Source organism: Aegilops tauschii, chromosome 4 (genome assembly GCF_002575655.3).
Source record: "Aegilops tauschii subsp. strangulata cultivar AL8/78 chromosome 4, Aet v6.0, whole genome shotgun sequence".
Taxonomy (NCBI): Eukaryota; Viridiplantae; Streptophyta; class Magnoliopsida; order Poales; family Poaceae; genus Aegilops; species Aegilops tauschii.
This window is the reverse complement of record NC_053038.3, coordinates 13,996,354-14,009,711: the sequence shown is the minus strand read 5'-3', so window position 1 is coordinate 14,009,711 and position 13,358 is coordinate 13,996,354. Positions and strand designations below refer to the sequence as shown.

Here is a 13,358-nt window from a genome sequence, read left to right as displayed (position 1 = left end):
AGCTCAAGCAATACAACAACGATTCCACAAAATCCTTCTCTATCCCTTCTAACACATCTCTCACTTTCTTCTTCGTTCGTTCCAAGATGAATGTGAACTTGTGAATATGGTAAGGCGGAGGAAACTTGAATCAAACATTTGAGGAATCCTCATGAAAACAATTTATGGCACAACTGATAGGTATTGTTATACTGTGGATATCTAAGGCTCTTGCATTCCAATTTCTTCACGATTTTCTCTTGCATTATTGATACATGTTGTTTTCAAATGCACGGGCACTTATTTTCTCTTCAAAATGGAGGTTAAAACCAATGTTGAGGATATCGCTTATCGTTATCGTCTCGGTCAGCTAGGGATTAGAGATTAATCGGAAATCGGCCGATTAATCGATTTTATCAGTCGACTATTAATAGGTTTTTGTTGTTGCAAATATCAGGTTCCCAACACTAAAATATGCTATATTCAACACCAAAACAATATTTGATACAAATGTTACCTTGATTTCTAGCCTTTGAATCCTCGTATAATGGCAAACAAAATAGGACAATAGTACATATTCTGTAACAAGGTCCAAAAAAACATAAATAAACATAGTTTTTGCAAACATCATGCTATGAATAGGTCTGATTTATCGATAGATTTCCGATAAATCGCTTGTCAGAACGATAAATCGGTCCAAAAGATAAATGACAAAGATAAGGCATGATCTTATTAATCACCCCTACGATTAGTGATAAATCGGAAGATTAATCGGTGAACCAGAAGATTTCTTAAACAGTGGTTAAAACCCCCAGTTGCAGAGGCAAGAGATAGGATAACTGTATTCCTTTACATGAAGCACAACGAACCAGCGACTGGAGAGCAACTGAGATGTAGTAACCGTTTTATTCCCACGATGTATCAGCAGTCAACTATATAAGAGGGGGCAAAAGCAACCTATCAAAAGTCTGTTATTCCTATGCAGCAAGGATATACTCTCTCTTCTACAGTAACTTTTAAGGATACTTGAACCTATCACACAGTGTAAGACTGCTGAATGGTGTCGATGTCGAGGCCCTTCAGCTTCACAACTGACTCCACATGCCCCTTGAGAGTGTGGAGCTCCCTGAGCCTGCCATGCACAATCAACAAGCACATAGTTAGATTCATACTCCCTCCACCCCATAATATAAGAGCGTTTTTTAAGCTAACATAGGGAGTAGTTGTCAAAGAATATGGAAGATGGGATTCTCTAATTTGCAAGTGCCTGCTGGGTATCTAGCCCTACATACCTTGCAATCTCGGCCCTCCGTTTCGCCTCGTCGGCCATCTGACAGAGCTCGTTGTAGCCCGCCTTCTCAGGGAACAGCTTGGCATTCGGTGGCTGCAACCCATGGAGCGTCCTCTGTGCATGGGCCCACTTGAGCTCCCTCTCTTCCTTACCAAAGTGCTTCTTCCTTGTAAACGCGATCTATAAAGAAAATGGACAAATGAACCGTCATTTACAAGATGCATCGAATGTAGTGGGTTCTCAATAGCTAAAAAGAGAAGGAAAAATATGGTGGTGCAATTTGAATTACTCTTTGGTCAATGACAAGATCCCATGCTTTGCCACTCAGAGCGTATCGGATGAAGAACTTGATGATGTCAAGCGGGAAGTAGAAGACGATGTTGTAGAGCCACACGATGCCAGCCCAGCCCCATCCGATGCCTTTGATCGAAGTGAATCCCCAGTCGGCGTATACAGCGATCAGTGTAGCTATCTGCATTTTTTGGAGGTGGTGAAACTTGCTACTGGAACTTGACTTGTAAATTTACATACATGTAAAGCAAAGAGAGGAGGGCGAGGCCGTGAGAAAAAAAAATACCAGCTGTGCGACCAAGAAAGCAAAGACCAGGAGAAAGCCGGGGCGCTCGACGAACGACCAGCTTCGAGACCTTGTAACGAAGATGAGAGCTTGGCTGATGGTGCTGACTTGAAGGTATACAGCAGAGGCAAGCATTTTGAAGTCATCTTGAGCGGTCTTCTCAAGGCTTTTTACATGAAAGACCCTCTGAAAATTTATTGAACAACAAGTGTCAATGCATGTCTGAGGATCAGATCACAAGGGAAGATATCTGGTGCTCCGGGAGCACCTAAACTTAGGTGCTCTGGGAGCTTCTCAGCCGTTGGATCTAAAATCCAAAGGCCAAGGAAAGAGCTCGCGCATTTATTCAAAAAAATACCCCTAGAAGTCCGTTATTACAACCAAATCCAGCGCATCCCTAGATGACCGTTAGATTATAGATCCAACGGCTGAGGAGCTCCAGGAGCACCTAAACTTAGGTGCTCCCGTAGCACCTGATATTTTCCCCACATCACAAACTAGTATAATGGTCCTAATAGTTGGTAGCTTGGTGAACAACATATCAAGCGATTTTCATTTAGGTACTCCTTACAGAAAAAAAACAGAATTTAGTTTCATTTAGGTACTCCTTACAGGGAAAAAGTTAGTCTTGTATGCAGCCCAGAAGAAAATGACAGTCATCATTGCCAAGTATCCGCCAAGAACCACCCCAGTTGTAAAAATTTCAGCCAACTTCCAGCTGTCAGGTAGTGGAGAAGGCTTTACTCGATCCTTCGATATTGTCATTATGGTACCTGTTCATGCCACAAAATGGTTAAGGGTGAGCACTACAATATAATTTTGTACTTAATACGGTGATATTGTGAGGCGCGGGAAGCGCCGGAGGAATGGAAGGAAAAGAAAGTAATGTACCATCATTCAAAATTGCTATGATCAGGACCATAAATGGCGGGAAATCAAACTCCCATATGAGGGCAAGTAGCATAAATCCAAGCTGGTGGGGGGTAAAGAGGAATCAGATGCATAATCAGAAAATAAAAAAAATGTTAGCTTCATGGACATAATTTCACAGATCAAGATGAAAACATCATATACTGGAACATCAGTGTTAAAAGAAAAAATTCATTAAACGAATAGTTATAATTGACACCTAAGAGAATCATCAACTATGTAAAACAGAGCATGAGCCAATGCACTTTGGCAAACTTATAGTGTCAATCAAACATACCACAATACGTATCGTAATTGAAACCGCATAGATCTGCAAGCATGAAGGTGGATTAGCATATGGGCTAAATGACACAAGCATAAATGTAGGAATAACTCTTCAAATAAATGGGGGCAAAGAAAATTCTCATCCACTGGGTTCAATCTGACATACAGTGTAGTTCTTCATCCGCTGGAAAATCGCTCGACTGGTAAGGACGGCACTAATGATCACACTTAGACCAGGTTCGGTTAGTACGATATCAGAAGCACTCCTCGCTGCATCTGTCGCATCGGCAACCGCTATACCAATATCAGCTTTCTTTAGGGCTGGTGCATCGTTTACGCCATCGCCAGTCATTCCACAAATGTGCTTCCGTGCTTGTAGGCGTTTCACAATCTCATATTTGTGTTCTGAGCAAAGAAAAAATGTTACCATTATATTATTATTGTTATGTTCCTTTTTCATTTCTTTGATTTTATTTTCTTCTAACTGGTTACAACACATACCTGGGAATACGCCAGCAAAACCATCGGCTTTCTCAATTAGATCATCGACTGGTAAATCAGCAATAGACTCATCCTTGTTCTGCCCCAGCAAAGCAGATGAAGGGTACATGTTTGTACCCATTCCTAGACGACGCCCTGTTTCCTTCCCAATCGCTAGCTGGTCGCCTAAGGAAAAACAAAACAAAAAAAGCACAATGAGATGTATTACCAAAATTATTGAAACTGAAATTATAAATAAAACAAGATAAGATACGGCATATGGTTCAATGTTCCAACTCTACTTATGGCACAGCTTTTTAAGGGATACTTACATGACATCACAAATCAAAAATAGTAAACATCAAAGACATGGTGCTCATAAAAATTGGGAGATTTAAGAATAGAGAAGAGAACAAAATAGAATTCAACCGGTAGTGCATTTACTTGTGATCATCTTCATCGAATTGAATATTTAAGAACAGAGCAGAAAAGTAGTAACAACCCAATTGGTAGTGTACCTGTGATCATCTTCACATTCACACCAAGGTTAAGTGCCCTTTGAATTGTTTCTGCGCTGTCGTGCCTCGGTGGATCAAAGAGTGGCAAGAGAGCAACAAAATGCCACGGGCTACCCGGGCTCTCTTTCCTTCCGTCTGGCACGTCCTACAAGGCAGAAAAGAATGACCACCACTAAGTTCCTGCCTTGCAAGCTTCAACTGCATTGTGAAGGGGCACCCCCAGAACCTTTCTCACCTGATATGCTACACCAAGTGACCGAAATCCACGTTCCGCGAACTTGTCGATGACAATGTGGACTTTTTGTGCGATCTCTGACTTGTTGTAGGCCAGGTTAAGAATCTGCAGGTCAATTTGTGAAATCAATTTACTCATTATGCAAATGTTTTTTAAGCTTTTTGCAGTAAAAAATATTATACCTGCTCTGGTGCACCTTTGCTAACTCGGTACATCTTTCCATCGCTATCAATGTATGTCAACGCAGTTCTTTTGTCGGTAGGATTGAACGGAAGAAAATGGATCTCTTGAATACCGGCCCGTGCCTATGGGAAGCGTTGATAGATGTCTATTTAGCAAATAAACATGACAGGTGTACATCTCACTATTCGACAAATCAATGTACCTCTTTTGGATCACCTAGCATGCCAACTATTGCCGTATCAATGGCATCTTGATTTTCTATCCGGGATGCTCTAGCAGCCATCAGAATCACCTGGTCCTGAGTCACTCCTTTTTCAAAAACCTGGACCAAAAAAAGTATGTAGGTGCTTTGAGGTAACATGTGGGATAATACAAAGCTAGTGTTCAAGTGAACCTCAATAAGGTTCTTGTCCACGCTGAGCTTATTTAGAGTCAGGGTTCCAGTCTTATCACTGCAAAGAACATCCATGCCGGCCATCTCTTCGATTGCAGTCATTCTCTTTGTTATAGCTCCCTGCAGGAAGAGAACTCAGGAATTGATTGCTTAGTGCAGAAGTTCAGGTCTAGTCACAATATGGTTAAGAGACACTGTCCCTGGAATGATGCATACCTGTTGAGACAAGCGATGAGACCCAATCGCCATGGTGACCGACAAGACTGTGGGCATCGCTATGGGAATGCCTCCAATGAGAAGCACCAAAAGGTTGTCGATCCCAGGGCGGTACGCCCTGTGCTGGATAGGATACATGACAATGATCTCTATGAACATCCCCACAGCAATCGAGCAAATGCAAAAGTTCCCGATGGCTGTCAACACCTGCATCAATCGCTTGATAATGAAAACATCAATGTAGCGATGATACAATTCGATAAAAGTATCCGAGGCCTGTCAAGCTTGCCTGTTGGAAATGGCCAACTTGGTTGGTGGAGTCGACGAGATGTGCAGCCTTTCCAAAGAAAGTGTGCACACCAGTTGCTATGACAACAGCCTCGATCTCGCCCTGCTTGACCGTCGAACCAGAGTAGACGCCGTCACCAGGACCTTTGGTGGCTGGCAGCGATTCTCCGGTCAGGGCAGACTATAAATAAGAGACCAAGTAGTGAGACGAGGAAATCTAAATAAGTAAAAGCAAAGCTGAAGGTGACTTGAATGTGAAGGACAGAAAGAACCTGATCAATCTTCAAAGGGTCGCCGTCTAGGAGGCGGGCGTCGGCAGGAATGATATCTCCAAGTTTGATACTGACGATGTCCCCAGGCACAAGGACGGCTGCCTCCTCCTCGGTCCAACGACCATCACGGAGGACCTACTTAGCAACATAAGAATTGAGTTTCACTGTTCAAATGGACTCCGACAAGGTGACACGTACATCCAGAAACAGGGGACAGAAAACCCCCACAAATTAAACTGAATATAGACCTTGGCTTTTGGTGCAAGACGGGCCATAAGCGCGGCGGCGGCATTTCCGGCATTGTTCTCCTCGATGAAACTGATGGTGGAGTTTATAAGCAGCAGCGTGATGATACCGACAAAGTCTTGCCAATCTGGTGGCTTCCCCTGATTACAGAACACACATCTTCTCACATGTTGAGAACAGAGCAAGACGTGCACTCCACTCAGCACCCAACTAAAACATCACCACAAATTCTGCTGCATACGTGTTAGGTCTTACCCCTCCGTTGGCCAACGCGATGGCCATGATCGCCGCAGCCTCCATGACCCATGAGAGTGGGTTCCACATGAACCCCAGAAACTTGAGGAACTTGCTCTCCTGCAGCATCAAACGCTCCAACTTAATCAAGTGCATAACATCAATGAGAAGAACATTATTGCTCTGAAGAACAGCAAGGAAAAAATCTTCCCCACAATCAAATGGGCCGAATGAACCTGACCTCCTTCTCCTCGAGCTTGTTCGGGCCGAAGATCTGCAGCCGCTGCTGCGCCTGCTCGGAAGTGAGCCCCTGGTGGCTGCACCGAAGGTTCTCGAACACTTCATCGATCGGGATGTGCTCCTGAAATTTTGTTGCGACGATCGCTTTTAGCAATCCAAACAAGTACCATTACCATGAGCAAATATGAACGTGCAAGCATGCTAGCTGCAGCCTACTACTCCAAGGAACCCAGAAGAGAGAACCAAGCTAAGAGGCCAAAAAACAATCAGAAGTTCTAGTGTGAGATTCTGAGGAACTAATGTGAGTAAACCAACGAGGCAGGGGATCCTCTGTTGGCAACAAAACAGAGCAGGCCTAGAAGATGGTGATCTGGAGTTGCGGGATTCGTAATAATTAGTAACAAAACAAAGGGCGATGCATGCCGAACAAGAATTGACCTAGACCTAGAAGAACACTGCTAAGCCCCGGTAAAAAAAGCCCAGCTGCGCGCAACGGCAACCCATCCACATCCAAGCACAGCGGCCACTAGAAACCACAGGAAGCGCCACCCCAAGAGCAGGGCGTTGGTTAATTACCAGGTCGACGGCCTCCTTGAGGACGGCGTCGAGGTTCCCCTCCTGCCTGCTGGCCATGGCCGTGGAGGCAGGCGGGCGGGCAGGCAGTGCGCAACCTCTGGATCTTCCCACCGCCAACTACCCTTCTGGACCCTCCTCCTCTGCTCTTCTTCTTCTTCTTCTTCTTTAGGATTTACTGATTGTTTATATGTATGTATGGTCTTTGTTTTAGTGCGGGCGAGGGAGAGGGGAGGGCAGTGATGAATCGTCCGAACCTGAAATGGATAGAGAGGTGGTGGGGTGCAGGAGGGGGTGGCTTCCCACGTGTCGCGCGCAAGAGACAGCGGGAGGAGGGAAGGTGGTGGAAGAAACAAGAAACCAACAAGGAACGGAAACGGAAGGTTGAAGATGAGAGGAGTACGTAGCAATGAAAGAGTGTAGGTGGGTGGGTAAAAGGCCGGTGGCAGGCAGGGGATGAGCTTTTTACATTTTAGTACATGGTGAAAAGGAATAGCTAGATCCTCAAGGAAAAAAAAAAAGGAATACCTGGGTCAGGGGGGGAAGTAAAGTGGATTATGTTGTGGCGTCAAGGTTCCGGCTCCAAACAATTTATTTTGGGGAAACTAGCACACGTTCTGCCATTCAATTAAAAAGAGCAGCAAAATGTACAAAAAGATTCAGATTATTTTGAAACCAGAATTTTTAATTTAAAATAAAAAAATCGGCCTCCATGGAGGCCAAGAGCCAAAACGCCGTTCTCGCCCAATTCCAGCTACTTTTCCTGCGTTGGAGCCCAAGCTCTATATTAATCAAACACCAGCATTACACGAAAACCCCTAAAAGAAAAGAAAAATCGATCCAAACTTGGAGGAATTTTCCACCCTTTCCATGTCGCACATGCTGAGAGCAGCCGCTGGTCTCAAATCCTTGGCTCTCCGCTGGTCGCCGATGCTGCCTCCATCACCGCCGGACCTGGACTGGCTTCATGATCGTCTATGCGGCTTCGGTTGTGTTTATTTATTCGGTTAGGGCTTGTTCAGCTGGTGCCCTCAGCAGAACCCATTTGTGTACCATGTTTTGTGTGCCTTGTTGTTTCGTGCGTTGTCTTGGACTTGTGTGTTGGTACTTTGATGTTTGTGGCGGTTTGCTTTATCTATAAAGCGGGGCGAAAACTATTTTTGGTATATCGCGCATGTTGATGGCGTGCCGATGTTGGTGTCGCTGGAACAAAAGAGTAGTATCCACACATTCGGTCGGGAAATACGAACGGCGTCAACTCCAAAGGATTCACGGCCCGACAAAGAAGATGATGCTTGGTTTATCATGCCTAGATATCTGTTTGACTCGATCGAATAACTAGATCAGTGATTTTTTCCCAAAGCAGCCCCTTCCCAACGAAGACACAAACCAAACCCCATGTTTCCACAGAGATTAAGGCAACCTTTTCCACCCGGCCAAGTTGCTAGATCCAATGGCGCATGCACTACTGAAGCGGAAGAAGGCCTTATTGAACACCACTGTCACCATCGCCGGAAGGGCCAAAGTTGTGGACAATGAAGACCTACTTGTCGACCCCATCTCATCGATGGATCCGATGGCGCACACATACCACAGGGACGAGGACCCAATATTGAACACATCTGCCACCACCGTTGGAAGGGCTAGAGTGACGAACAAATGAAGGCATACGTAGTGCCCCAAGGTGGAGGAAACTACAACTCCCAATGGTAGATCGGGACCTCCTTGTCCACCGCCACCCGTGGAGCCGGCGGAGGAGAAGTGGGATGGCGATCTACCAGCGAAGGAGTGTGGCGGCGAAGGAGGAACCCTAGATCGCCCTTGGGGCTAGGGGACCAAGTCCTACTATAAATAACAAAGGGTGGTTGCCTCACTATTTGAAATGGACCTTCCTCACTTTAAGCTAAAGTAATCGTTGTCGTAATGTAACCGAGCAATTAGATTTTGAATTCATCTCATAATTTATTTTGAAATTTACTTTTACAATTAACAATGAAAAATCATAGTACTGCAACGATGTTGGTGGCGCCATAATTATCTTCTTAAAAAGGGAACACATCAGCGACGGGGGTACGTAGAGAATACAAATCATGTGAGGACTACCAACTTTTTCTAGTTGACATGAACCCATAGGCAACAGAAGGAGCACTACAATACTCTAGGTCACTGGACAGTGACAGCCATTTTGGCATGCTTTGTATGTTTGTAAGTACAGAATACTCTAGGCCGCATGATTGTGACGTCCATTTTGGCATAGATACAATATTGACCTACCAACCGGGAATGAGTTGCACTTTTGGTGTTTGGTCTAGACAACCATTTCATTTCATTTTGCTTTTGAAAATGAGACACCCCCTTCAAATCTAACCTCGTTCCGATATAAGAGTATGTTACCATAATTTAAACTTCTTGTTTGTTAGAAGTTGATCTCATGTATTGGAAAATATAATCCTACAAAGTGTTGCGCATATCACATCATGTTATGGAATGCAAATTTCGAAACGAATGGTGGGCAGCAATTCATATGGCTCCTAAGCTCGCGTGCTCCCGTATGGAAATAAAAATAGCATTTGCAAGTAAAAATAAAAATGAAAGGATGCGCGCATGTAAGTGTTTGGGTACTTTTTCCCGCAAAAGAAATATGTGTTTGGGTACTGTGTTTCTACGCGCATGTAAAACGTAGAAAAATAAATACTTAAACATTAGCACACATGATTTTATTTAAAACGTTTTTAAAAACTCAAGATCGTTTGCTTTCCGGTACACCTTTGAAATTATAGGCATGAGCATGAAGCAACAGTATGGCTCCAATCCAAAGCTCATATCAGTTCCACTCTTCCTTGGACAAGTGTAGCCTGGTTCTCCATTTTTCCTTTTGGTGCCATCACCGGAGAATCGCTTCTCTGCTCACGCTTGATCGACTGGTGGCCATACTAAAAGTTATACAGAAGCTTTCGGATTCGACTCTTGGTAGGAAGCGGCGAGCCTGGACACGTACGTGGTATTCGCACTGACCGAGTGGTCAAGATCATCGTTGGATTATGCGACACCCAAGCAAGTGATAAGCTCCAAAGATCCTCATGTAACAAAATGAACAAAATCATGTCTCCAAACAGAGAACACGGCAAATGCACGTACGTCTCAGGATTATGTGACACCCAAGCAAGCGACGCTGCAGTCTCTTTCTATCCATGGTTCAAACTTTTGTTTTATTTTATTTTGAAACCGAATCCATGGTTAAAACTAGACGCTCTAGTATTCTAGAAATGGGCTCTGGCCACCAAAATCGATGACGGTGTCGAGAACCAATTTGATGGTTAGCGGGATCAAACCCCTGGTTTCACACTTGTGTATGTTCACGTCAATAGTGAGTCGCTGCGGTAACTTGTCAACCTCAATATTTGCCGGCTCGGTCTTCTGAAGATGCTCATAGGGGTAGAGTGCACGCGCATGTGTTCATAGAGGTGAGAATGTGAATGTGTTATATAAGCGTCTGCGCCTGCGTTATGTCTCTGGAAAAAAAAAACAAAACAAGGTGAGAGGGCTTCGAGACCGCCCAGGTGGGCAAAGCGCACAAGGCTGCAGTAACTAGGCAATAAGTGAACGGTGAACATTCGCGCCATTGTGCACAAAACCAATTGAGTGTTAAAATGACGATTGCTCTGAGCAAGAGGGGCATGAAAGGCGCAGTTTGTTATTCTTGTTGAAAAGTCACAAAAAATAATAGTGCCCAAGATACACATAAGTCTATCACCATGAGAAGGCAGAAAGAGACCCCTTGCCCCGTGTGTCATTTTTTTTTTTTGCGGGAACCTGTGCATCATATTTTATCTTGCTGGCCAAAAATACTCGGCATGAAGCACCAGATGCTTCCAGGCCAAAATGCAAGCAAGCAACTCCTGCTCTGCAACTTTAAGTGAAGTTGCCCTCCACTTCTCATACATATCCACTTTTTATGTTTAATTTTTAATTTCCAGAGAGCTGCTACGTGTGCAGACCACACATGTACTCTCTTGGTTCCTAAATGTAAGACATTTTAAAGATGTTAATGTTGGAAATATGAGCAATTTATCAAATGATTTTATTAACAGAAATACTAGATAAAGCATGACTAATATAGCCGCGATAAAGCAAGTAATGAAATCTGACGGAGAGAAAGTAAATAGCATCTGCATATATGAACTTGAACTAAACACATCTAGAACAGACACTAGATGAAGTTGCATATATGAAGTAGAACCTATCATATGTAGGGCAGAAACTAGAGCAAAGAACTGTGTCATGACATCTAACAGAAAGAGCAAGAACACGTACGGGACAGCAGCAGCAGAAGCACTGGACTTGGGGTCGACATCCTCTCCAGCCATGTCGTTGCTGAGGTAGTCGACGTCGGGGAAGAAGTCGTCGTCGGGGAAGTAGTCGTCGGAGTCCGTGATGAAGAAGCCAGTAGTCGCGCAGAGCGCTTCCCAAAAACCTTATCACCCTTCTCCCGTACAGGACTCAAAAGGTGCGGTTCCGGAGGCCTACTGTCCCGACCTGCGGTGCACGCTGCAAGCCGGGATGGGGAAGAACGTAGCAGCAGTGCAGTGCTCGGAACTTTGTGGCGAGAGGAAGAGGAGCTTCTGGTGTGTCTCTCTCGAGAGGAGCGACCTCTCCCTCTCTTATATAGGCACGGGAGAAGGACGCGAACAGGCTGCGGCAGGAGGTGAAGCAACGGAGGGAGACGGAACGAACAGGCAGCGGCCGAAGAGTCCACTACAGAAAACGTTTCAGCTCCCGCGTGACCTTTCGTATACCTGTCGTGCGTGGCAAAAATTTAGACATCGGCTCGGCTCATTCCCGCAACCCGTGGCGAGGCGGGCGGCCGAGGAGGAGCGCGCGTGGATGTCCCTCTTGTTCTCATGCTCATACAAGTGGGAAAAGAACCTTCCTTATAAAGAGGTCCAACTCCCTCTAAACTAGCAATGTGGGACTAAACTTTTGTTCCACCTCTTGCCTTGCACGAATGGGCTGCGTGGGCCTCTAGAATTTATTAAAAATTTCTGAAACTGCTATTGGGCTAGGGCCAAAATAGACAAAATTCCAGCAGTTAATACAAACTATATACGAAGCAAAATAAGTGAATCTATATTTTAAAATATGTCTATATCTCTAAAAATACTTATATTTAGAAACGGATGGAGTATAATGAACCTGTGGGAAGGATGTGCTCTCTTCTCCCTACACATCCACTTTTTTTATATACAACAAAGAAGAGACGTGGATCTTTGGAACATGGTGGCCAATGCATCCAATTGGAAAATATATTTATTAAATAAAATAAAATAGAGTTCAAAATTTCAGAAACTATTTTTTAACTAACATGGCCTAGCGTGATACTCCTTTGAAAAGTTTCGCCAAGGAATGGCTTGTGATATTCTCAGCAAAAAAGAAATTGCAAGTCCGAAAATGTGAATAGTAACTTTTATATTTCACGTGAGTATTACGTTAAGTCGTGTTTGTTAAAAAAATCAGGTATATTTTATTCTATATTTTTAGTTTTTTTTTAATTCGAGTGCAATGGGTCCCGAGACCCATTGGCTAATTCCGACAAAGAAGGGGATAAGAGCATCCACAACCGGCCCCCTCATATCGTCCCCAAACGTCCGGGTGGACATCCCAACCATTACACGGACCCAAAAAACCCACCCAACCGCACCCCCCCCCCCCCCCCCCAAACCAACAATAAACGTCCAGGTCCAGGTTGTCCGGCATCCCCAAGACCCAGCTCATAATTGGGACGGATACGACTCACGCTGGCCCACGTGGACCTATCCCGGCCCCACAACCCCCCACCCCCCCCCCCCCCCCCCCCCCCCACCACACCCTAGTCCACACTCTCTCACTCTCCACTCAGCTTCACTGCCTGTCCGCTCCCCTAACCTCCCCATGGAAGGCTCCGGCAATGAGGCGGACCCCATCAAGTGGGACACCTTGTTGTGCTAGGAGGAGGATAACGACGACCTCGCCCTCCGTGTCGCGCTCGAACGCTCGCATGTGGACTATAAATAAAGAGAAACAAAGTAAGTAGTGTTACCATTTGTTGAAAAGCATTGCAGACATCTCTTGCCATTTGTTTCTCCTTAGGGGTCAAAAGAACAGGGATAACATACCTGCAAATAATAACATACGAAAATAAAAGCAAAATAAGAAAATCAGTTGGAGAATAAAATTGGATTCATTTAAGAAGCTGAACAGAATGGGACACCAGGGTCCATTGGATGGAAGTAGATTATGTCAAAAAGGTCGGTTTTCGACAACCATGTGCATCTCCTGGTTTGTGTGCTGCTTAACAAATGTGATTTGTAGAACATAACCTCAGCACTATTAACCGATGTGCTGCTTAACAGATGGAGTGGACAGGGGACAGACGAGAGATCAGAATGGAACATCCACGGG

General features: G+C 44.7%; 1 protein-coding gene and 1 long non-coding RNA gene across 3 annotated transcripts; both read right to left on the bottom strand.

The window, feature by feature from the left end:
- Nucleotides 1-746: 746 nt before the first annotated feature.
- LOC109770943 (plasma membrane ATPase 1) lies at nt 747-7,223 on the bottom strand. 2 transcript variants are annotated; one of them, XM_020329657.3, is made up of 21 exons: nt 6,924-7,223; nt 6,349-6,468; nt 6,129-6,227; nt 5,876-6,013; nt 5,628-5,762; nt 5,357-5,536; nt 5,068-5,274; nt 4,852-4,971; nt 4,660-4,779; nt 4,457-4,579; nt 4,275-4,379; nt 4,040-4,184; nt 3,543-3,707; nt 3,208-3,446; nt 3,055-3,087; nt 2,739-2,820; nt 2,460-2,620; nt 1,848-2,033; nt 1,560-1,742; nt 1,272-1,450; nt 747-1,111 (listed from the first exon to the last, which is right to left on the bottom strand). In XM_020329657.3, the coding sequence occupies exons 1-21, from the start codon at nt 6,978-6,980 to the stop codon at nt 1,015-1,017; spliced, it is 2,874 nt and encodes a 957-aa protein (XP_020185246.1). In that variant the 5' UTR covers nt 6,981-7,223; the 3' UTR covers nt 747-1,014. The 2 variants fall into 2 exon arrangements, with proteins under 2 accessions (XP_020185246.1, XP_020185245.1); XM_020329656.4 differs by having other exon boundaries at nt 3,208-3,707.
- Nucleotides 7,224-10,111: 2,888 nt separating this feature from the next.
- On the bottom strand, nt 10,112-12,488 carry LOC141021166 (uncharacterized). Its single transcript, XR_012181204.1, has 2 exons — nt 11,235-12,488; nt 10,112-10,432 (listed from the first exon to the last, which is right to left on the bottom strand). It is a non-coding gene; the product is annotated as an uncharacterized lncRNA (long non-coding RNA).
- Nucleotides 12,489-13,358: the final 870 nt, after the last annotated feature.